Genomic DNA, 22,041 nt, shown 5'->3' with positions numbered 1-22,041 from the left:
TCCGCAGGCCGACTCTCTATCCACTGAGCCAATCCGGTCAGGGCAATTTCAACTTTCTATATTTTAGTTTGTCAACATTAATCATTTTCATTCCCTTCTCTTAGCATTCACTCTATCTTTTCTGAGATGCAATCAGACTTGTACCAAGTATTCTTGGTATGAATCCAACATGGGTTTTATGTAAGGGTGAAATAATATTTTCCTTCTTTTCAGTCATTGTTTGAGAATGCAGCAGTCTCGTTATCCTGGGGGATATGTTCCAAGACCCCCAATGGATGCTTGAAACTGTGGATAGTATTGAACCCCTATACATGCTATACAGGCATACTTATGATAAAGTTTAACTTAGAAATTAAGCACAATAAGAGATTAACAACAATCATAAAGTAGAATAATTATAATAATATACTATAATAAAAGTTACATAAATGTGGTCTCTCTCTCTCTCTCTCTCTCTCTCTGACAACCAAGAATGGGGCAGGGAGGTATACAGCATGGCTATGCTAGACAGAAGGATAATTCATGTCCTGAGCAGGGCAGAGAAAAATTTCATCATGCTACTCGGAACAGTATATAACTTAAAACTTATGAATTTTTTATTTCTGGAATTTAATATTTTCGGACTGCAATTGATCATGGGTGATTGAAACAACAGATAAAGGGGGACTACCGTTCTCAACCTTGGTACAAAACTGGCATTTTTTGTTACCACTGACAATGGGCAACAGGAAACAGATGACACCACCACAAGAGGTCCTTTGGATTTGTAATTGGTAAAAAATGAGTTCTGGGCTGAGTATAATTTGGATTCTCTTGCAGATGCATCATTTAAGAGAAAGTCGGCTGCCACTTTTCTGCCCACTCATGGAGCCTAGAGATTATTCTACAGTTTACCCTTTGTTATTTTAGCATTTTACCACTATCAAGAGCTGGGCATTAAGGTCAAATTGACCATCTCACTGAACATTCACCCCTCCTTGAGGTTATTTATGAAGGGCAGAGCTCACAGGAAGATGACACAAGTACCAATTATTCAGCTGTAGCTTATTAACTAGATGAGTGTTCAATTAAAGGCCAGAACTGCCACTACACTTCTTTCCCACCCCTGAGCCTTGTCCCCATTTACGACCAAGTATTTCTCAGTCTGGAGTTTGTTTTTTATTTTTAAAATAATTTTTACTGAGAATCTGTTAAGGATTAAATATAATTAACAAATGGGTTGCTTCCCCTTAGCCACAAGCCTATTCTGTTCCACAATTACAACAGGTTGTCCTGCAAAACTCCCTAGAGAGTAAGTCTTGGTTGGGTTTGTCTCATTCCTAATGAGAGTTTGGGAGCAGGAGCTCCCGCACACCACAGGGAAGCTGTTAGTGAACACAGCTGCAAGCTAAACGCCATGTGCAAACCAGCGGTTAGGAAACACCAGGGAAAGGATATCACTTAGCAACCACCTACTACATGGTAGGTGCTGTGTGAAGCTTGTTTATTTTATCCCAATTTAAAAACTCCAAAGTCAGCCACGTGAGCATTGTCCCCATATACATAAATGAGAAATAAAATGAGGACGCTATTGCTTCTCACTCACCAGGCTGGCTCATAATTTTTTACTGTATATTAGCTCTTTGAATCTTACATTCCCTACTGGCCAGAAAGTTCCATGAATTCCAGAACCACATACTCACTCATCAGGATAACCCCAGAGCAGTGGTTCTCAACCTTCCTAATGCCGCGACCCTTTAATACAGTTCCTCATGTTGTGGTGACCCCCAATTTCATTGTTACAAATTGAACATAATTAAAGCATAGTGATTAATCACAAAAACAATATGTAATTATATATATGTTTTCCGATGGTCTTAGGCGACCCCTGTGAAGGGGTCGCGACCCACAGGTTGAGAACCGCTGCCCTAGAGTGACAAGCACAGTGCCTCACATATCTTCAGTTTAAAGTTATCAGAGGGCAGATTATTACTTCCGTTTTACAGAGGGCTATCTGAAGCTCTATAAAAGATCCTGCAACATGTCCTCTTCTCCAGTTAAACAAGGAGAAGTAATGAATGTGCTAGCAAACTACATTTCTAGTATGCATCCTCATTTCTAGTATGCAATGACCCCTGACTATTTCCAGTGAATAAGGAAATGGAAGAATCTATTGCAATTATAAATTTGGAAAATCAACTCTCAATATAAACAGAAACTTCTTTTTGGTTACAAATACCAAAAAGAAGTTAGCATTCGAGTTATGACGAGCCAGGCACAATGCTCAACATTATACATATGAATTTAATCCTAACAACTATCCTATTAGAGAGTGCTTATTACACCTGCGTTACAGATGAAGCAATTGCGGCTTAGAAATTAAGACAACTGACCAAAGAAACACATCTAAGCCCTAGCCAGTTTTCTCAATGGATAGATCGTCGGCCCACAGGCTGAAGGGTCCTGGGTTCGATTCTGATAAAGGGCACATATCTCAGTTGTAGGCTCGATCCCTGGCCCTGGTTGGGGTGTGTGCGGGAGGCAACCTATTGATGTGTCCCTCTCACATTGATGTCTCTGTCTCTCCCTCTCCCTTCTACTCTCTCTAAAAATCAATGGAAAAATATCCTCAGGTGAGGATTAACAAAAAAAGAAACTTATCTAATAACCCTGAAAGAATGAGAATTTGATCATCATTCTGTAAGACTTTAATAAGAGTCTCTGCTTTTAAGTACTTCCTTATGGACTGACAAACACTATTTACCTATGGACGCCAGATTTACAAGGTAGCCCCACAAAGTGGGGCTTCACATGGCCTGCAAGGGAGGCTGGCAACTGAGTGAGAAGTGCATATGCCTTTATATCCAGATGCGTAATTCCGGAGCTCCTAGGTCAGCAGACACAGAGCTTTCTCTACAGAGCAGTGTGGGCTCTGTGGCGAGCCTCTCACCTCTACACAGTCTTGTGGGGACTTCTTGGTAAGGTACCCTTTTTCTTAGCTGAGTTCAAATCTGATGAAAGGAACCTTTAATACAGCTTTGAGTTGGTAGCTAGAACTGAAGGCACCTACAGTTCACTGCACTCCTCCTGCCCCCCTTCTCTCTCTACTCCCCTTCCTCCCCGGTTCATCAGAGCAGCAGATACAACACTCTAGCAATTCCTTAAAAGCCTCCAAGTCTACAGGCCAGACTCTACATCCTCATCACACAACTTAAGCAGTCCTTACTGTTAACGACTGTGAGAAGTGGAATCGTCTCTCTACTCGAGAATCATTGGGTAATTTGAAAATAATCTTGACGCTTTCAGGGTCATCAGGGGAAGGCTCAGGGGGCAGGCGCTCCAACTTCCTTTCCTTTTCCTCCTGTAAATTCTGTAGGAACACAAAGCAAAGGTGAGGTATGGCTCCAATTGGGAAACAAGAAATACAATCACCATATATTTGTGCATCCAAAGAAAAATTAGTAACTATATGAGAAAAACTTGTTGGCAAGAGTCAGAACAACCAAATTCAAAGTACTAGTGCATCACATACACTATTTATTGACTGTATTCGGGTATTAACTCTTCCAAAGAAGGGAATGAATAGAGGAACACTGGCTATAGCCAAGTGGTAATACATATGAAACGAGACCACACATGGATACCAAAGGAGCCAACACTGCTGCTAAGTGCACCTAAAATTACTGCAGTGAGTAAACAGCACCATGACCTTTTTATTACCTACATTTACTTTTCATGGAATAGCGCTGTTTCACCTTTTACTCACTGTTGTATTTTTTAATTAAAACATTTTTTTAAATATATTTTATTGATTTTTTACAGAGAGGAAGGGAGAGGGATAGAGAGTTAGAAACATCGATGAGAGAGAAACATCGATCAGCTGCCTCCTGCACACCCCCCACTGGGGATGTGCCTGCAACCAAGGTACATGCCCTGGGACCCTTCAGTCTCCAGCCCGACGCTCTATCCAGTGAGCCAAACCAGCTAGGGCTAAAATTTTTATAAATTTTAAAAGACTTTTGGTGAAAATGTAGTGAACATATAAATGGCAAAGAGAGTTTAAATCACCCACAATCCCATAATCTTCTGGTATTTTTCCTTTCACACTCAAGAAGAGACCGGTTTGCCCTGGTCGGTGTGGCTCAGTTGGTTGGAGGGACAAGTGGGAGGCAACAAGTCATGTTTCTCTCCCTAAAATCAATAAAAATAATAGAAAAGACCGGTTTGGGAGTCATCAGGAGTAGAGACAGGTTCATTACCTGCCGCCGCCTCTCCTCTGCCAGCTTTTGCTGTTTCACTTCCTCCTCCTTCCGCCGCTTCCGCTCTCGCTCCTCGCGTTTCTTTCTTTCTTTTTCCTGGTCGGCCCTGAGAGAGGCCAGGTAGGCCTCATCCTGCTGTTGCCTCAGCACCTGGGTCTGATTTCGTTCTTCCCTGCAGACAGATCAAAAGCACAGAAGGAAAAGGGCAATCTCACCAAGCTCTGTGTTTTCTTACACTGACATTTTGGGGGGTAAAGAGTTTTACAATCTTGGCAGAGGGCTATTTCACACTACTATAAAGGATTCCAAAGCAGAGTATGGCAGACTCTGAACAAGCCATCTCTTTTCCCAGTTTCATTTGGCAGAAGAAGAATTTTTTCCAAATTCTAACAAAAGTAACACAGTATTATTGTCATAAAATGATCATCAGAGCATATTTTACAGGTAAAGAACCCTTTGGGCCACACATTTTTGTATATGTCGCCCTCATAAAACCAAAAAACCACATACATACATCTTACAAGATTTGAAAAACACAGAAATGTCTTATTCAGAGTTCTAATAAACTAAGAGAAAACACTGTAACATTCTGGTTTATTTCCTATTTTCTCTCCAAAAAATGATGTTTGTACATTAGGAGTCTGTGTGTCTATATAATTAAAAGAAAATATACCAAAATTTTCAAAGTGGTGGTAGGATTATTTAAATTTCTTCTTTGAGCTTTTCTATGTTTTCCAAATTTTCTAAAACTAACATATATTACTTATAAAATGGGAAAAAGAGTTACAACCATTTCTTTCTACATTTAAGCTCTTTCTATCAAGGCCCTGCTATTCTAAATGACACAATCTATATTCTTGAGCACAGAACCCTGTCTTGTATTTTGATTCACATCTCTAAGAACAGATGATCTGATGGAGAGTTAGGTCAAAGTACTTAACTATTTTAACACTAAATGGACAAAGTTTTTAAAGTTGTCTTAGAGAGAGAAGTCATGATTTGTGGAGCCCAAGGTCAGCTGGTCTCTCTCTCAGTTCTAGAGAGGAACTCCCCTGTACCTTTCTAGGCGTTCTGACACCAGGTAAGTCTGGTTTGCATCTATGATAAATGTCAGCTGATTAATGAGGTCATCAGGTTGAATGAGGCCTTCTAGCCGTCCCACCACAGTCATCCTCCGATCCTTCAGCATAATCATGGCCAGGAATGGATAGGTGTTCTCTCGTAAAGCCTGTGAAACTGACAGAAAAAAGGCCCAACAGGTCAGGGGCAGGACTTTGGGATAAAATATATCAACTTAGACTTTCCACAACGAGCGAGAGAGAACTGCTTTAATCCCAGCTGGGGAAGAGGGAGATGTCATTTATTCTCTGCCTCATTTCCCCCTTAGTTTCTTTAAAAGGTGTTTTTTTATTTATTGTAGAGAGAGCAGAATGGAGAAAATGAGATGGAGAAGGGAGAAGGGAAGGGGAGGGGAGGGAGAGAGGAAGGAAGGGGGGGAGGGAGGGAGAGAGAGAGAGAGAGAGAGAGAGAGAGAGAAATATTGATGAGATAGAAACATCATCAATCAGCTGCCTCCTGCATGTCCCCTAATGGGGATCGAGCCTACAACCCAGGCATGTGCCCTGACCCAGGAATGGAACCGGCGACCTCTTGGTGCATGAGTTGACATTCAACCATTTAGCCACACTGGCCAGGCTCCCTCTTATTTCTTAAATAATTTCTTTTGGTGGTGGTGGTTGTTCTTATATATTTGTGTTCCTATTCCCAGGTAATTATAGAATAGACAAGGCTTTCCCGGTGGGGATGTAGTGGTCACAATGATGCTAGGGAAGGCTGCAGAGTTCAAGGACAATGTCTGTTTGATGGGTAACAAAGGGTTTATAAAACTCTAACTACTACTTAGCATAATTTTTCCCTATGGAAGAGGTCAAGCCTATAGGGAACAGGCTTCAAGTCTTAGCCTTATGCTACTGGTGCTGATTTCCATCACCATCTTTTCTCTTCTCTTCTCTTATCCAATCCCTTCCTTTCACCATGTCTTTTTTCACTCTGCAAAAAAAGCTAGCTTTTCTGTTTCAAAGGCGTTTGTAAAGTTGGCTTCTAAATAACCAAGATTTTACCACAAGTTTTACCTATGATTTCCTTACAGTTTAAGAGATTTTGCAAGTTTTTATAAAAATATCTTTAGTCTCCTTCTATCCACCATCCACCCTCCAAAGCTGTATTAATTAGCATGGCAAATGCATGCTGTAGGAACTTAGAGACATTTAAAAACCAATTGGGAGTAAAGATTCAGATTCCAGGATGTAGGCAAACATCTGTTGCAGCTTTGGTTCTCAGGATCTAGCATAGTGGCTGATATGCTAGTATTCACTCAAAAGTTGCTGAACAGAAGTAGCTGCACTATAACTGCATTTTTTTTTTCCACTGGAAGCCCTTATGTTTCATACTGACTTCTAAAAATACTTTAAGAGTCATTATCAGCAAAGAGCTGAACTTTCTGAATCCCTATCAGCACTCAAGGTACTCAAATAACTAACTCATTGTGCAAGAAGCTCTATTAAAATTACTGATGATGAGAATAAGCTCTTCAGTAAGAAGCCCATTAAGATTAAAGGCAAGCCCTTGACTGATGTGGCTCAGCTGGTTGGAGTCATCCTGTACACCAGAAGGAACTGCTGGCTTCAATTCCCAGTCAGGGAATATACGCAGGTTAGAGGTTCAATCCCTAGCTGGGGCATGTTGTGGAAGGCAACAGAACTATGTTTTTGTTTCTCTCTCTCTAAAATCAATTTAAAAACAAACAAACAAACAAACATATCCTCAGGTGAGGATTATTAGAATGGACCAGAGTGGGGGTCTGGATGAACAAAGGTAAAGGGATCAAGAAGTACAAATTGGCAGATATAGTCACGGGGATGTAAAATATAGCATAGGGAATATAATCAATTATATTGTTTTAACTATGTAGGGTGCCAGGTGGTGTTAGACTTATTGGGGGGATCACTCCATAAATTATATAAATGTCTAACCACTATGCTGTACACCTGAAACTAATATAATATTGAATGTCAACTGTAATTGAAAAAAAATGTTTTAATTAAAAAAAGAAAGAAAAGCATGGGCTAAAGTCTAAAAAACCTGAGCTTACTCCAAAACTTGCTAACTGTGTGATTGTGGACAGGCTTAAATCTCTAAGCCTGTTTCCTACACCAGGAAGTGGAGGTGTAATACAACCTTCTCTCTCAGGACTGCTGAGAAGATTAAATGAGATAATGTATAAATAGCAACTAACATTGTGTCTACCATAGAATAATCATGCAATAAATGGCAAGTCTTTCCAGATTATTCCAAAGATATCCCAACAATCACAATGAGGCAGAAGAAACACAACTTACCCCTGTAGCCCTCAGGCTTGTTTGTGGAGCACGCCCAGAAGAGCATCCTAGTGTTTATTAGTGAAATAACTTCAGGGGCACAGAGGGTGTTGCTGTGGAGAGGGATAAAAAGGACAGGAGAGAACTTGCTTACTGTAAACTCTCAGCAGATAAGGTCAGAAGAGAAAGAAAATGATCCATCCACTCACCGACAGAATTCATCAGAGTCCTGGTGATCATCTCCATGAAGATAAACCAAAAGAAAGCGAAGCTCCCGCTTGGCATCATTCAGTGCCTGTGGGAAACAGAAGATCACTAATTATTAGGATGACTGTACCTTGAGCTTTTAATTAGGCTAAGGGTCCTAATAGATACATTTAGGAACAAAAGGAGAAATGAGGAAAAAAAGTAAGTAAAAAATCAAAAGTCCTGGACTACTACTCTCACACCCATGGAGTTATCTCCCTATGCAAAGTCCATGCTAACAAGCATTAATAAAAACATTTTAGTTGTATCAGGCACCTGAGAGTAGACAGCTGACAAATAAAGGTCCCCAACAAATCACAGACGTCAGCTGTTGCCAGTCAAAAGGAAGGTAAAAACAGGAGTGTCTGACCACCTGGAAAGGGAGGTGAGAATTTTGCCACTTTACAGCTCCGACATCCTTGAAAATAAAAAATACTGTGAAGATGATCCCAGGCTATCTACCAAGCAGGAATGAGGGACGGTGGGACCCAAAGATGCTCTAAAGAGCATGGGGTTGAAAAGATCTTCAAAGACCAGGCTAGTGTCCAAGATTCCCGTGTGTGCTTTTGCATTTGCATAATCGTAGTCCATTACAATTCAATTAAGATTTCCTGAATGAGCAGTGGTGGTCTACCCTCCACATCAGGATCACAGCAGAGAGAGTGTATGAGAGGTGCCAATCTCATTCAATATCTCTAGCACTGAGCACAATGACTAGCATATAGTACAGTGGTTCCCAAACTTATTTGGCCTACCGCCCCCTTTCCAGAAAAAATATTACTCAGCGCCCCCTGGAAATTAATTTTTTAAAAATTTTAATAGCAATTAAACAGAAAGATATATGTATTAATGTTTCTACCTTTTTCGTAAAATATAGTAAAGAAAGGTGTAAATTAGAAACATTGAAGTTTGAAATTATGAAACTATTTATTGAACTCAGAATAGAAAGGTAATACAAAAAAAGTTAAACATATGCACCTGTGGCCATCACCGCCCCCCTGAATCGCTGCAGCGCCCACCAGGGGGCGGTAGCGCCCACTTTGGGAATCACTGATATAGTAGGTGCCTAATGCTTATCCAGTGGGGTGGGAGCAGCCAGTGAGGGAGACTGAGAAAAAGCAGATGTGAGAGAATCAAAGCAGGAAGCGAGAGTAAGCATTTTTCTATTTCTCCAGATAGATTTAGGAATCCTGGGGGCTATAGAATACAACTACCCTTTGGCCTATGTCTATAGTGTTATTTCTACATTTTTCTCTGGCAAACTAGAAATACGCTTAAAACCCATAGAACTCTTCATTTTCACCCCAAGGTAACAAGTCAAAGGTCGGTGAGGTTTGGGCTAATGAGATGTGCTGCCTTGAATCTATGGTCTATGCCCTTATTCAACTCTGTGAGGGATCAAAGAAGACTTCAGGCTTTGCCTTCAAAGGTATAGGAAAGAAGACACTGACACAAATAACTAAAATACAGAAAAAAACGTGAAATTACTATAAGATTAAAAACAACACTATGAAAGCACTACTTAAATCGCAAAGTAGGCCAGGGTAGGGCATAACAATCACTAAAGGGCATAAGAAGGGAATGACATGACCTGGTTGAAGGATGGGTAAGATCTAATTAGCAAAAATGTGAGGACAGCATTGCAGGTGGAGGGAATAGCAAAAGCAAAGGCAGAGGTGGGAAAGTACAGACTATTCAGGAAGCAGTTTAGCTGGAACCTAGGATATTGGGGAAACAAGTTATGCGGGTAAGACCTCAAAAGGAGGTTAGGATTAGATCAAGGAGGGCCCAGCTAGAAGGTTTGGTACTTTTTTCTGTAAATAGTGAAGAGCAATTTAAGGTTTCTCAGTAAAAGAATGATCATGACATGATCAGTGCTGGGCTTTCCTTTCCTTTGTGGAGAGAATCATATCAATAAATTGGCATCTATATGGTTTGTGGCACTGACCTGGCTGTACGTTCCCTGGTAGAAGACAGGGTGTGCCCTCCCATATTTTTCTTCAAAAGAGTGCATAAATGAAACAATGTCCCCAACGGGGTCAGTGACCCGGCTGCGAGGGTCAGGCCGTATAAAACGAAGAGCAAACCTGGGGAGGAAGGAATAAATATCACATGAATTGGCTTACTGCAGTGCATGTGGGCGGGCCAGTTTGTAAAGATCCCTGTACCGGAGGCACGGAGGTGGGGAGTGGACCTCAAAACTGAGAGGAGAGCCTGGCTCAAAAGCTGCAAAGCAGCAAGTGTTGTTCCATCACCTATTCAAGAAGAATGTGACCTACGAGGATTATAAATTTCAATACTGACCCAAAAAACCCTGAGTGCTCTCTGCAGAAAAATTTACAGCTAGAAGAACTGGGAAAGAAAGACACAGTATCCAAAAGATCATGGATCAAGCTGTGCCCCAGACTCTCCATACGGGCACCATCTATATGGGAGGCACAAGGCACGTGGCTACCAAAATTTAAATTAAGTAAAATACAACAAAAATTTCAGTTCTCCAGTCACTCTAGGAATTTTGAATTTTTAGTGCATACTCCCAAGCTATTCGAATTATGGACAGGAACTTGAAACCTGAACTTGTAGTCATGATTTACTTGCTCTTCAAAGGGGCAAGTAAATTCTGCATGATGATTTATGGTTGATGGCATCCTCAGAGGAGACTGTTCAATTGATCTAGAGTGCACTGGCAGATTTGGGGACCTGGCAGCTATTGTAAGATAAAGGATGGTTTGTTTCTAAAGAGCCCATCTTATTTTATTTGCATAGCACCATTTATTTGTCCTTTGGATTTCCATAGAAGGCAATGTTACATAACATTAAACAAGTTGCTTGGATGATAATTTTCTTAAAATTAGTAACACATGCCCGGCTAGCATTGCTCAGTGACTGAGCCTCCACCTATGAACCAGGAGGTCACAGTTTGATTCCTGGTCAGGGGACAGGACTGAGTTGCGAGTTTGATCCCCAGTGTGGGGCATGCAGGAGGCAGCCAATCAATGATTCTGTCTTTCCCTCTCCATTCTTCTCTGAAATTAATAAAAATAACATATATATTTCAAATTAGTAACACATGCCATGCATATTTTTTTTCCATGGAAAACAAACAATATTCATATACTTGAGAAATTTTCAGCACAGAAAAGGTGACTAAACTATGACACTTTCCTTACCAAATCTTAAAACAATTCCAATCCCTTACCCCCTCAAATTCCTCATGTGTAGTAGTATACAATTTCACTTGGAATTTCTCCTGAGTAATCAAATCAAACTGACTGACACAAACATTCCAGAGCAAATTAAAAACAAATGTAAGAAGCTGTGTACAGTCAAATAAATGATGACATTAGGGAGACTAAACTTTAGGTGGTGAGCACACAATGCACATACAGATATATTATAGAATCATACACTCGAATCTTATATAGTCTTATTAACCAATGTCACCCAATAAATTTAATTAACAAAAAAGCTGTTTATGTGAGTAGAAATCCTGTAGAAGATTGATGTTTGATAACTTTCTCTGAAATTAGTTTTAGGATTATCTTATTAGTCTTTAAGTTCCATTTTGATGAATGAATGGATAAAGGATTTACCTTTTTTGTTTCTCATAATATACTAGAGGCCCAGTGCACGACATTCGTGCACTGAGGAGGGGGATCCCTCAGCCCAGCCTGCGCCCTCTCGCAGTACGGGACCCCTCAGGGATGTCTGCCTGCTGGCTTAGGCCTGTTCCCCGAGAGGAGTGGGCCTAAGCCGGCAGGTGGACATCCCCTGAGGGGTCCTTAGCGCTGCCTCCGGGGCAGGAGAGGCTCCCACCACCACTGCTGCGCTCACCAGCTGCGAGCCCAGCTTTTCTGCTGAGCGGCGCTCCCCCTGTGGGAGCGCACTGACCACCAGGGGGCAGCTCCTATGTTGAGCGTCCACCCCCTGGTGGTCAGTGAGTGTCATAGCGACCTGTCATTCCGCTGTTTGATTGATTTGCATATTAGGGTTTTATCATATAGGATACTTTAGGACAATTAGCTTAAAAAAATAGATATCAACTTGGTCTTCATTAAGATTTTAAAGGTTTTTACATGCTCATTCTTAAATAAACAGAGATGAAAAGAGTACTAATTGGTTAATTGTTGATCTATAAGAACTTTGCTAAAGCAAGAAAGCCATTAAGCAAGCAGGCTCCTAAAACACTAAATGGCCCTGGCCAGTGTGGTTCAATGGTTAGAGTGTTGGCCAGAGTACTGAATCCCAGTCAAAGGCATACCTGGGTTGCAGGTTCCATCGATCCCCCACCCCAGTTCGGGTGTGTGTGGGAGGCAACCAATTGATGTGTTTCTCTCTCACATAGATGTTTCTCTCCCCCCTTGTCTCCCTCCCTTTCCTCTAAAAAAAAAATCAATGGAAAAAATATCCTCAGGTGAGGATTAACAAAACAACAACAAAAAGACACTAAATGACCAAGGTAAAAGGTGTTGTCTGACCCTTGCACTTCTGCAGCTGCTGGGCCCTCACATTAGACTTCTGTTCCCTAAAGCAGCAGTCGCCAACCTTTCGGACCTAAAGGACCACCGGTTGGCGACCGCTGCCCTAGAGCAAGGCAAAGGCTATCCCACATTTGAGGGAGGTATGGGTTGTCCTATATGCAAGGTCCAGACCACGGATTCAAGCTCTACCTATTGGCCCATAAACATTTTAGTTCCCTATAAAGCCTAGGTATGGGTTCATCTACTACTCAGCTCTAGACCAGACACCCAAACCTAATGTGCCAGCAATTTGGAAACCCTGGACATTTTCTAGCCCTGGCCCCTCTGTAGCTTCTAGTGCTGAGCTCTCCAAATGGTACATGAAGGAAGCAAGAAAAAAGGTTAAGTGTGAAGCAAGGGGGTATATATACAGAAAGGCTCCAATATTATCAGCCTGAACAGAAGGAATTGTATAGGAGTGTCTAGAGAGGTGAAACTTGTAAGGGAGTCTGGAGAAAAGTGAATAATCTGAGAGCAGGATAATTTTTTTGGATTATCAGTAGTCAGATGGAGTTATCTAGATGGGTTAGGGCAGGGGTCCTCAAACTACAGCCCGCGGGCCACATGCAAATACAAATATTGTATTTGTTCCCGTTTTGGTTTTTTACTTCAAAATAAGATAAGTGCAGTGTGCATAGGAATTTGTTCATAGTTTTTTTTTAAACTATAGTCCGGCCCTCCAACAGTCTGAGGGACAGTGAACTGGCCCCCTGTTTAAAAAGTTTGAGGACCCCTGGGTTAGGGTAAAAGTTACAAGTAATCTGAAGCTAGTAGATATGGTGGTTAGAAAGGAAAGGGTGAATTAACTAGAGAATGTTGAGGTGACAAACATGGTGGGAGGAGGGAAGATAATAATAAATGTAGGTAGATTCTTGAAAACGGTAAGCAAGACTAGTTCAAAACAATTTCATTTCACATCATCTGTTATGTTTGAATAATTTAAAATATTTTCATACTTCATAAAAAGATTGTTTAAGAGGAATATTCAATCTGATGTCAAATTGTCAAATCAAAATTGATAGAGTATAAATCTTATTCTGGTCTACCTTTCCGCTCCAAAGTCTACCCTATTGCTAACACATAAATACAAAGGTACGTACCTAAATATATCAAGTATTGTGTAATAGGTAAACCGGAATGGAAGCATTATCAAGTAATAACCCCATCCGAGCAGCCCCTGAAATTCCAAAAATAAAGTTAGATACCATTCATTCATTCACTAATACCTTACAACATGGCTAGTTCAATTTTTCACTCTGTTTGTCCTTCATGTGATTTCTCCCTTTGCAATATGGTTCCTCTTCCTGGCCACATCAGTCTCCTTAAAGACCGTCTTTGATCTCATTTCATTTAACACTATCATATATTTTTCTTTTATCACACAATTTTTGAATTAAAATCTGCTCCAACAATTTTTCTGCATTTACTTATATTAGCTGACAAACTCAATTGCAAGTTTTCCTCCCCAAATCTTAATTATTCCTTCTTTCCTTTTTTCACATTTACGTATTAAAATATGGTATACAGAAATAGCAAGAAAGATAACTTTTACTGCCTTGGACATGTATACAATTGACAATTATATTAACCACAATTATAAATCTCCATATAGCTGCTAATCTTAATAATAATGCTAATTATTACTTTAACAATGTTGATTATTGCTGCTGTTGTAATTAACTAGCATATATAGAGAGAGGTTTATAGTTTACAAAGCATTTCTTATATATCATATTGTGTTAACCTGAAACCCTCCCTGTGTCCATAGCTAGGGAGCTCTGGAGCCTCATAGCTAACATAAGGGCTTAAAACACTGAGACAAGCCAAAAACAAACTAAGGAAACACTGGGATATACAATTGCTATAGGAATCCATCTGCTCTTCTACTTCAAAATACCCCAAAACAACTACTTAGAAACTCCATTTTAAAACACTGTCAAGTGCTCACAAAAGGTATAATGATGGAAGAAATTCTAACTGCTACAAAGTTAAAGGGAGTACTTTCTTGGAATTCTAAATCCAAGTACAAGAGGTGAGTGTAACTCCAAGAATTATGAGTAACTCCATGCCCTAGCTGGTTTGGCTCAGTGGATAGAGTGTCGGCCTGCAGAATGAAGGGTCCCAGGTTCAATTCCAGTCAAGGACACATGCCCAGTTGCAGGCTCAGTCCCCTGTAGGGGGCATGCAGGAGGCAGCTGTTCAATGATTCTCTCTCATCACTGATGTTTCTATCTCTCTCCCCCTCTCCCTTCCTCTCTAAAATATATATATTTTTAAATATATATTTAAAAATAGAAACTCCAGAAAGTTCTCTGGAGTCCATTATCAGTACTGTATTCACATCTGACCTTCCTAATTAGACTGTGAGCAATGTGAAAGGGAGAACTGGCTCATCATTCATCTCTGGATCCCCAGCAGCCAAATACCAGGTACACTGGAGCACTTAAAGCCTGCTGAATTTAACTGTACCACTTCCTTGCTACTAGCCCTTGAAGACTAATTTTAAAGATATGGTGAAGGCTCTCAACAAAGATTCCAAGCATTTCCCTAGAATTAGCTTAAAATTAAGTAAAATAAAGCAACAAAGAACTCAGTAAACATTCTAACTTAAAAGTGAAAGGTCTAGCTCTGGCCGGGTGGCTCAGTTGGCTGGAGTGTCATCCCATATTCCCAAAAGGTTTGCAGCTTGGATCTCCAGTCGGGGTTCATGTGTGAGGCAAAGGATCAATGTTTCTCATACTGATGTTTCTCTCTCTCTCCCTCACCCCTCCTCTCTCTCTCTAAAATCAGTAAGAACATATTCTTGGGTGAGGATTAAAAAACAAAAAAGTAGAATATCTAGTCAACATGTAGCAAACATTTTTAGACATGTAAATACAATTACTCAAAAAACAAGGTGCAGAAACTGTTTCAAATAACTGGCAAAGAACCCCCCCACCCCCAACACACACAAAATGGGCAGTTACTATATCACTTCATTAAAGAATCAAGGAAGTGGGAGGGAATGTGGGCTCGAGGGGAAAAAAGAATCAAGGGAAAATAATAAACCCAATAAATCTACCAAGGAGCCAGGTCCAGCTATCCATTCTGAGTATCTCTCTTGCTCCTGTCACACAGAGACCAACACAACCAAGTGAATGGACTTATAAAGGGGGGAATTCCAGTGATGAAGTCACTACTTGCCCTTGGTTGCGGTCTTGAGACAACATAGCTGTAGATCCTGTGGTCGGCTGTGTTCACCTGCAGGGGTCGTGATGGAGGTGGGTTGAAAACACTTGGTACACCCTCTTGCTCATTCAATCTGTCCTGTACAGCAGCCTGAGAAGGAAAAAGAGTAGAAAGAATTTCAGTGATGCTCAAATCAACTGAGAAGAAGAGATGAGGCAACTGTTGCTTGGTGTTATAAAACAGGTAACCTGAGAAGTGTATCTTCTTGGACCTTTCACTTGTTATGGTGGGAGGTAATGTGGGGTATGACTCCAGAATTCACACACAACAGAGCAGTACAAAGAACCTGTCTGGAAGCACCATTTGTGCAGCAAGCACACTGCTTTTATTCAGATGGCCTGTGTTATTGAGGGTGGCTGGGAAGTAAGGTGCTTCAATGTACAAGCCTAAGGAGAACCACCTACAGAAAATACAACGTAGAAAAAACAAAAAAAGAGAGAAAAAACAAAAACAAAAAAAGAGAATACAATGTAGACAATGCCCCTAAAAAAAAGAACATAACCCTACAAAAGCATGAAAATAGATTAAAGATAAAATTTTCTTAATAAATAAAAACATAGAAAAAATAACTGATAAATATGAGATTTTTCATAAACAAAAAAAATAAGAAAGTAAACCAGTCCCTAGCAAGTCTCATTTTAAAAAAAGGAAAATAAACATTGAAAAAAAACAGAAGAGGGGATAACAGGACAGATACAGAAGAAAGTAAAAGATATGCTACTTTGTATAGCTTATGCTAAAAAACTTGAAAATCTCTAAAAAGAAAGCATTTTCTAAGAAAGCTTACCAAGAAAGATCTAGGAAACAGATTATGAATGATGGGGGAAAACATAGAGAAAGGCAGAAACAAGTATTTTCTTTCCTTTTTTTTTTAAATAGGGTTTTATTGATTTCAGAGAAGAAGGGAGAGGGAAAGATAGAAACATCAATGATGAGAGAGAATCATCACGCCCCCTACTGAGGATTGAGCCCACAACCCAGGCATGTGACTGACTGGGAATCGAACCTTGATATCCTGGTTCATGGGTCAATGCTCAACCATTGAGCCACACTGGCCGGGCACAAGTATTTTCTTTCAAATCTATGCTATTTATACTTCTCAACTCATTTTATCAAGTAAAGTCATTTTATAAAGCCAGCATATGCTTGAAGTGAAAATCTAATGAGGAGATAGCACAAAAATATCATGTAAAGCAACATCATTCCCTATGCCTCAAATGCAATTCCCTCAAAATTTTCACATTCAGGCACATTCATTTCATCTGTATTCAGGCATCAGCTCAAATGTAACCTCCTCAAAAAAGCCTTACTTGACCACCCTATTTAAAATAACTTCTTGCCCGGCCAGCATAGCTAAGTGGTTGAGCATCTACCTATAAACCAGGAGGTCACGGTTCAATTCCCAGTCAGGACACATGCCCGGGGTTGTGGGCTCAATCCCCAATAGGGGGCGTGCAGGAGGCAGCCAATCCATGATTCCATCTATCTCTCCCTTCCTCTCTCTAAAATCAATAAAATATATTAAATAAATAAATAAAATAATTTCTCAAAAAAAGAAAATAAATCAAAGTAAGTTCTTAGATCCTATTACATTTCCTACACTCATTCATAGCACTTATTATGAGCACAAATTATCTAGAATTAAGTTTCATGAGAGTAGGGACTTAGTCTCATTCATTGGTAGGATGCCAGAGCCTAAAATTTAATGGATCAGAAACAGGTTCACTCAGGAATACATGTATTTTCAGAAATCCAGCACCCTATTCAAGTAACATACCATAATTGAAACAGTAATTTCAAGAGATCAAAGGGTGTTTGATAAAATTCAACATCCACTCTATTTTGTTGTTAATCCTCACCCAAGGATATAAGGATATTTTTCCCATTGATTTTTTTAGCGAGAAGGGAAGGGAGGAAATGGGGGAATATACTAGTTAACAAAACCGGTAAAAACAAGTATCTCTGCTCAAATGGATCTATCTCAAAACAACCACCAATATCACAGTAATCACAGTAATAATAAAACAAGAGATGTTACAGTGAGGACAAGATGTTTGCTATCACCATTATTAACTGACATTGAAAAAAACAAGTTTTCCCCCAAAGAGCCATTAAATACACACACACACACACACACACACACACACACACTCCCTCTCTCTCTCTCTCTCTCTCTCTCTCTCTCTCTCTCTCTGAGTGGCAAGATTATTATGACCACCTAACGTTTGTAGGCAGATTAGGTATAATTTCGCTCTGAAGTTGCTAGAGGGCCAGATCATTATAAACGGCTGAACAGCACAACATACCTAAGTATCATTGCTGATCAAGTTCATCCTATCATGTTGATGGTGTATCCCAATGGAGATGGCTTCTTCCAACAAGACAATGCCCCATGCCACGGTGCTCGTATTGTGCAGGAGTGGTTTCAAGAACATGAGGGAGACTTTACCTTCCTTAGGTGGCCCCCACAATCACCAGATCTCAATCCAATTGAGCATTTGTGGGACGAAGTTAAAAGGGCCATCAGGCAGCTGGTTCCACAACCATCAAATCTCACAGAACTGGACGGTGCTATTCATCAGGCATGGTGTCAGATTCCTCGCATCACCTTTCAACATCTCGTGGAGTCAATGCCAAGAAGAATCGCTGCAGTTTTGAAGGCAAAACGTGGCCCAACGAAGTACTGATGGGGTGGCCATAATTATCTGGCCACACACACACACACACACACAGGGAGTAGCCACTATATTGAGGAATTTGGTCACTACCTTTTCTATTTTATAAACTTTGATCATAAAGCTTCACTTTTTCTACCCATTAGTTTTAAAATATATTTTTACTGATTTCAGAGAGGAAGGGAGAGGGAGAGGATAGCAATATTAACGATGAAAGAGAATCATTGATCGGCTGCCTCCTGCATGCCCCACACTGGGGATCAAGCCTGGGCATGTGCCCTGACTGGGAACTGAACCTTGACCTCCTGGTTCATAGATCAACACTCAACCACTGAGCCATGCCGGCCGCGCTACACATTCATTTTTTGATTTGAGACAGAAGAGATAGAGAAACATAATTTGTTGTTCCACTTATTTATGCTTTCGTTTATATACTCATTGATTGATTCTTGTATGTGCCCTGACCAGGGATTACACTTGCTATCAGGACAATGCTCTAACCAACTGAGCTACTCAGTCAGGGTCCACACATTCATTTTTAAAGACTTAAAGAGTTAGAAATTTGAAAACCAGCTCTACTAAAAGAAAAGATTCCAGCTGTGGAAAAATACATGTCTTTGAATCATTATTAGACCATGGAAAAAGAAATAAGCTCAGCCCTGACTGGTGTGGCTCAGTGGATAGAGCATCGGCCTGCAGACTGAAGGGTCCCAGGTTCGATTCAGGTCAAGGGCACATGCCCGGGTTGCAGGCTCAATCCCTAGTGGGGGGGCGTGTGGGAAGCAGCCAATCAATGATTCTCTCTCACATTGATGTTTCTATTCCTCTCTTCCTTTCCCTTCCTTTCTGAAATCAATAAAAATATATTTTAAAAAGAAAGAAAGAAGCTCAGAATAAATTCTGTTATACCTCTATGTTCCAGTTATGCTGTTCCAAGGTATGTCGACATTGATCCATAGATTCTATGCCAGTCAAATCCTGGAAAGGATAAAATCAAAAAGTTACTCAGGGAAAAAGCAACAGTACATTTGTAGATATTTTTATCCCTAATAGACTACTTATGCATACTTCTGCGAAAATATACTAAAAAGTGTTGAAGGTACATGGTCAAATTCGGTAAAATTTCACTATTCAGAATTTGTCCAATCAGTTACAGCAGAGATTTTTCCCACAGAACAAAAAAAAAAAGAAAATTCCTTATCTTTTAAACCTTCAAGGCAGTGTCACCCCCATGCACTGAAAGGCTGCCCGTTGAATTCCCAGTCAGAGCACACACTTTGGCCATGTACGGAAGGCAACCAATTGATCTCTCTCTCTCTCTCCCTTCCTCTCTCTAAGCATGTCCTCAGGTGAGGATTAAACAACAACAACAAAACTTCCAGACTTCCAATTAAGAAGACAACTGATTAATATTCTACTATCAAAAGATTTCTTCAACCTCTAAGTCTAACAAAATATTTTTCAATGCTAAACAACTATTCTATTTATAATATAACGATATAATAATGCAGGTTTCCTGCAAAATAATGACTTTCATTAACTTGCATTGTTTTATCTATTGGCATATAACTTAACTTACAAATTATGTACAACTTTTTATTAAATAGAGTCTGTAATTCAAATGTTTCCCTACAATAAGTATTTTCCCTACTCCCTTCTCCTTGGACTGTTCTCAGGTTTCACTTTGTCTCTAACCAAAGTTCCTACTCTGGCTCCCTCTTTTTCCATACCTGTCAACACAGAAAGTTCCCTAAGGATGAGTCCTTAGTTGTTGTTTTTTTTTCACTCTCTACACCTCCCTCCTTGGCAATCTCATTTAATCCTCAGCCTTCAACCACCCTTTCTACTCAGATGACTCCTAATTTAATTTCTGGACCCACCATCTCTTCTGAAGTTTAGGAGCATTTTTCCAATTGCCTATTCAATACTTCCACCAAATGTGGCACCAGTACCTCAAGTGTATCATTAAACTACTATATGTACCCGGCCAGTGTGGCTCAGCGGTTGAGTATCGACCCAAGAACCAAGGTCACCAGTTTGATTCCTGGTCAGGGCACATGCCCGGGTTGCTGGCTAGATTCCCAGTGGGGGGTGTGCAGGACGCAGCCGAGTGAAGATGTTTCTCTCTCATTGATGTTTCTATCTCTCTGTGCCTCTCCCTTCCTTTCTCTCTAAAAATCAATAAAAACATTTTAAAAAACACACAAACACTATATGTGTTAACACACAACCACCCTCCCAAATATCCTGGCTCAGGTACATCTGGAATCTGAGCTTCATCTTTAAGTACTCTATCCTTGAACTCCACACTTCATCGATAATCAAGTTTTGACCATTTTCTGTATTACACCTGCAACCACATTTCCATTCCCACAGCCAGCATCTTTAGTCAAGCTTTTGTAACACCTCCAGTGAACTGTCAAAATAACTTAATTTCTTTTCCTCCTTCTAACTCTTCTTCCTATATGTTGACTGAATAATGAATTCCAAAATCCTTAGCTCTCCTTAGAGGGAGAGAGACACATGGATTGCACAGGCCCCAACTGGGGGTCAAACCTGGAACCCAGGTACATGCCCTTGACTTGAAATCCAACCCATGACCCTTCTGTGCACGGGACAAAGCTCTAACCACTGAACCATGCCGGCCAGGGCCAGACCTCCATTTTTAATACCATTGTCCAAAAAATTAACTAGGTTCCTTGGAGAAGTAACTGATTCTAGGACAGGGACAGGAACTATACAAAATGAGCCTGGAGAATCGTGTAGTGCCAGAAAGTAAGGACGTGTTAAAAAAAAAACAACAAAAAACACCCACAATAATTGGATACTCATGAATTATAATCCAAATTACAAAATAAACATCCATGAGTCCATACTGATATAACTGTATAGTGGAGAGAACTGACAAACTACCTCGGCCAAGTGATCAACTCTATCAGTGTCCTGGTGATTTTACTATTTGCATAATTGTTCTAATACTTTGGTTTCTCAATTCCTTGCCTACTGTTCCTCCATTCACTCTTGAGGTCAAACTCTAGACCTCACTATAATCATAACTGCAAACCCCTGCACACTCTCCCTCCATATTCTTCTACCTTTTCAACTTCCTCCATCTAATGCCGTCTCTAAATTTTTCAACTCTGCCAGGACCTACAATCCATTGACCGTACTACCTTTTCACTGAGCCTCAGAACCTCTCATATCCTCATTTCCCATCTTATTCATCATAAGTTCCAGAGTCAAATATAATAATCACTCTTTCTTGCACACATCCTCAACTCCTTTGCCCTCTATCACAATCATATTCCCTTGGCTAAACCACAATCTTCTAAAATTCCAAATCCCACTCTCGCTGGTTTTGCTCAGTGGATAGAGCATCAGCCTGTGGACTGAGGGTCCCGGGGTTCGATTCCAGTCAAGGGCACATGGCTGGGTTGTGGGTTTGATCCCCAGTAGGAGGCAGCCAATCAATGATTCTCTCATCATTGATGTCTCTCTCTCTCTCTCTCTCTCTCTCCCTCCCTCCCTCCCTCCCTCACCCTTCTTCTCTGAAATCAATAAATAAATAATAAATAAATAAATCCAAATTTCTGTCTACTTTGCACCTGTATCTTCACAGCTGAAGGGGGCTGACTGGTCTTACTTTAAATAAATATATGATCACTAACCTCAAGTAAATCTGTAATATTGCCTGGCCTTCATCCTAGTTGCCTAGTCATTCACTCCTATTCTCCTACATAACCAGACTTCGCTCTCC

The 22,041-nt window shown here is 40.4% G+C and overlaps 1 protein-coding gene across 5 annotated transcripts in view; it reads right to left on the bottom strand.

Annotated features, from left to right (window-relative positions):
• The window catches only part of FAF2 (Fas associated factor family member 2), a 37,456-nt gene that overhangs the window by 5,287 nt on the left and 10,128 nt on the right, over positions 1-22,041 (bottom strand). For 3 of the 5 annotated variants that reach the window (XM_006081590.3, XM_014454417.2, XM_023753679.1), the window contains exons 2-10: positions 19,194-19,262; positions 15,565-15,699; positions 13,482-13,558; positions 9,810-9,948; positions 7,825-7,910; positions 7,637-7,728; positions 5,297-5,474; positions 4,239-4,410; positions 3,206-3,349 (exon numbers count right to left, since the gene is read on the bottom strand). In XM_006081590.3, the coding sequence (XP_006081652.1) occupies positions 3,206-3,349; positions 4,239-4,410; positions 5,297-5,474; positions 7,637-7,728; positions 7,825-7,910; positions 9,810-9,948; positions 13,482-13,558; positions 15,565-15,699; positions 19,194-19,262 (1,092 nt within the window). The remainder of the gene's footprint in view (positions 1-3,205; positions 3,350-4,238; positions 4,411-5,296; positions 5,475-7,636; positions 7,729-7,824; positions 7,911-9,809; positions 9,949-13,481; positions 13,559-15,564; positions 15,700-19,193; positions 19,263-22,041) is intronic. The other 2 variants (XM_023753689.1, XM_014454423.2) reach the window with 2 other exon arrangements.

The sequence above is a fragment of the Myotis lucifugus genome, unplaced genomic scaffold (genome assembly GCF_000147115.1).
Source record: "Myotis lucifugus unplaced genomic scaffold, Myoluc2.0 scaffold_1, whole genome shotgun sequence".
Taxonomy (NCBI): Eukaryota; Metazoa; Chordata; class Mammalia; order Chiroptera; family Vespertilionidae; genus Myotis; species Myotis lucifugus.
Note: the sequence above shows the minus strand (reverse complement) of the source record. Positions and strands in the feature narration are given on the sequence as shown.